Source organism: Acanthisitta chloris, unplaced genomic scaffold (genome assembly GCF_000695815.1).
Source record: "Acanthisitta chloris isolate BGI_N310 unplaced genomic scaffold, ASM69581v1 scaffold1259, whole genome shotgun sequence".
In the NCBI taxonomy this organism is placed as follows: Eukaryota; Metazoa; Chordata; class Aves; order Passeriformes; family Acanthisittidae; genus Acanthisitta; species Acanthisitta chloris.
In genome coordinates this window covers 22027-22995 of record NW_008689571.1, presented here as the reverse complement: position 1 = coordinate 22995, position 969 = coordinate 22027, and the positions used below count along the sequence as shown (strand labels likewise).

The window sequence follows — 969 nt, the reverse complement described above, 5'->3', positions numbered from 1 at the left end:
CCTACACCATGTCCCATTTTTACTCACCAAAATACGTTTCAACAAGTTCATAGCAGTGTTGTTCTCAGCTGTCCAGAGGCCAACCAAATGTCTACTTAACTGCCTGAAAAAGAGTCATTGAAATTAACAAACTACAAGTTAGTATTCTACATCGTTTTTTAAACCAGTAAACTATCACCCTTACCAAGCTGATGAAATGAAGATGAGCAAGAACTTCATGCCCTTGACTAAGAGCACAAAGCATTATCTTGTTGAAGTATATGCTTAGCATGCTTCAAAGTATTGCCTCTAAGAAGTTCCAGTGAAGTTAGTGGAACAGTAGCAGCACATGCTTTTTGATCTAGACCTCAAAGAACACTTGAGCAATAGAGCAGAAACATCCAATAACAAAGTGTAAGTTTATCCAGTCAACCTTCAGTTACAGCTAAAGTTAAGAGTCTAGAAGCAATCAAGAACTGCTAACAGATTTACTAGAAGTTCTTAGTACCAGTTACTGGCTCTAAAAGCCTTTCTGGGAGTCTGCCTTCTACGCCAACTGATGTTTTCTGCCAACGGTTGTCACTAGGGTTCTACTGCACTCAACTGAAGCATTGCTTACAAGCAAGTCATAAGTAGTAGCACCAAACAGAACTAGTATGACAGATGGTTTCATACTAGCTCTCTCCTGGATGACATACAGTGTTGTGCAACAAGTTCCACTTGTCCCTACATTCCTTAGCAACTCTAAGCACTTCAGGAATGCACAGCTAAAGCTTCTATAATCTTGTATTTGGGTGGAAAGAGCTGAATCATCACTCATCCTCCCCAGCATACCCTCAGAGCTCCCAAGTTCTGTTGACTGTTGAGTTCAGGGACTGATTTTTGTGAGGAGACTTCTCTCAGATACCCTAACTGCATGCAGGATGTCTGAGGTGAGCACACCAGGTTTTATGCAGTTGTAAAAAGTTTCAACTCGTATTATACAAGTTC

The 969-nt window shown here is 40.7% G+C and overlaps 1 protein-coding gene across 2 annotated transcripts in view; it reads right to left on the bottom strand.

Moving 5' to 3' along the window:
- The window catches only part of DNAJC13 (DnaJ (Hsp40) homolog, subfamily C, member 13), a 49506-nt gene that overhangs the window by 34485 nt on the left and 14052 nt on the right, over positions 1-969 (bottom strand). For both annotated transcript variants that reach the window (XM_009081443.1, XM_009081445.1), the window contains exon 17: positions 28-103. In XM_009081443.1, coding sequence (XP_009079691.1) covers positions 28-103 — 76 coding nt within the window. The remainder of the gene's footprint in view (positions 1-27; positions 104-969) is intronic.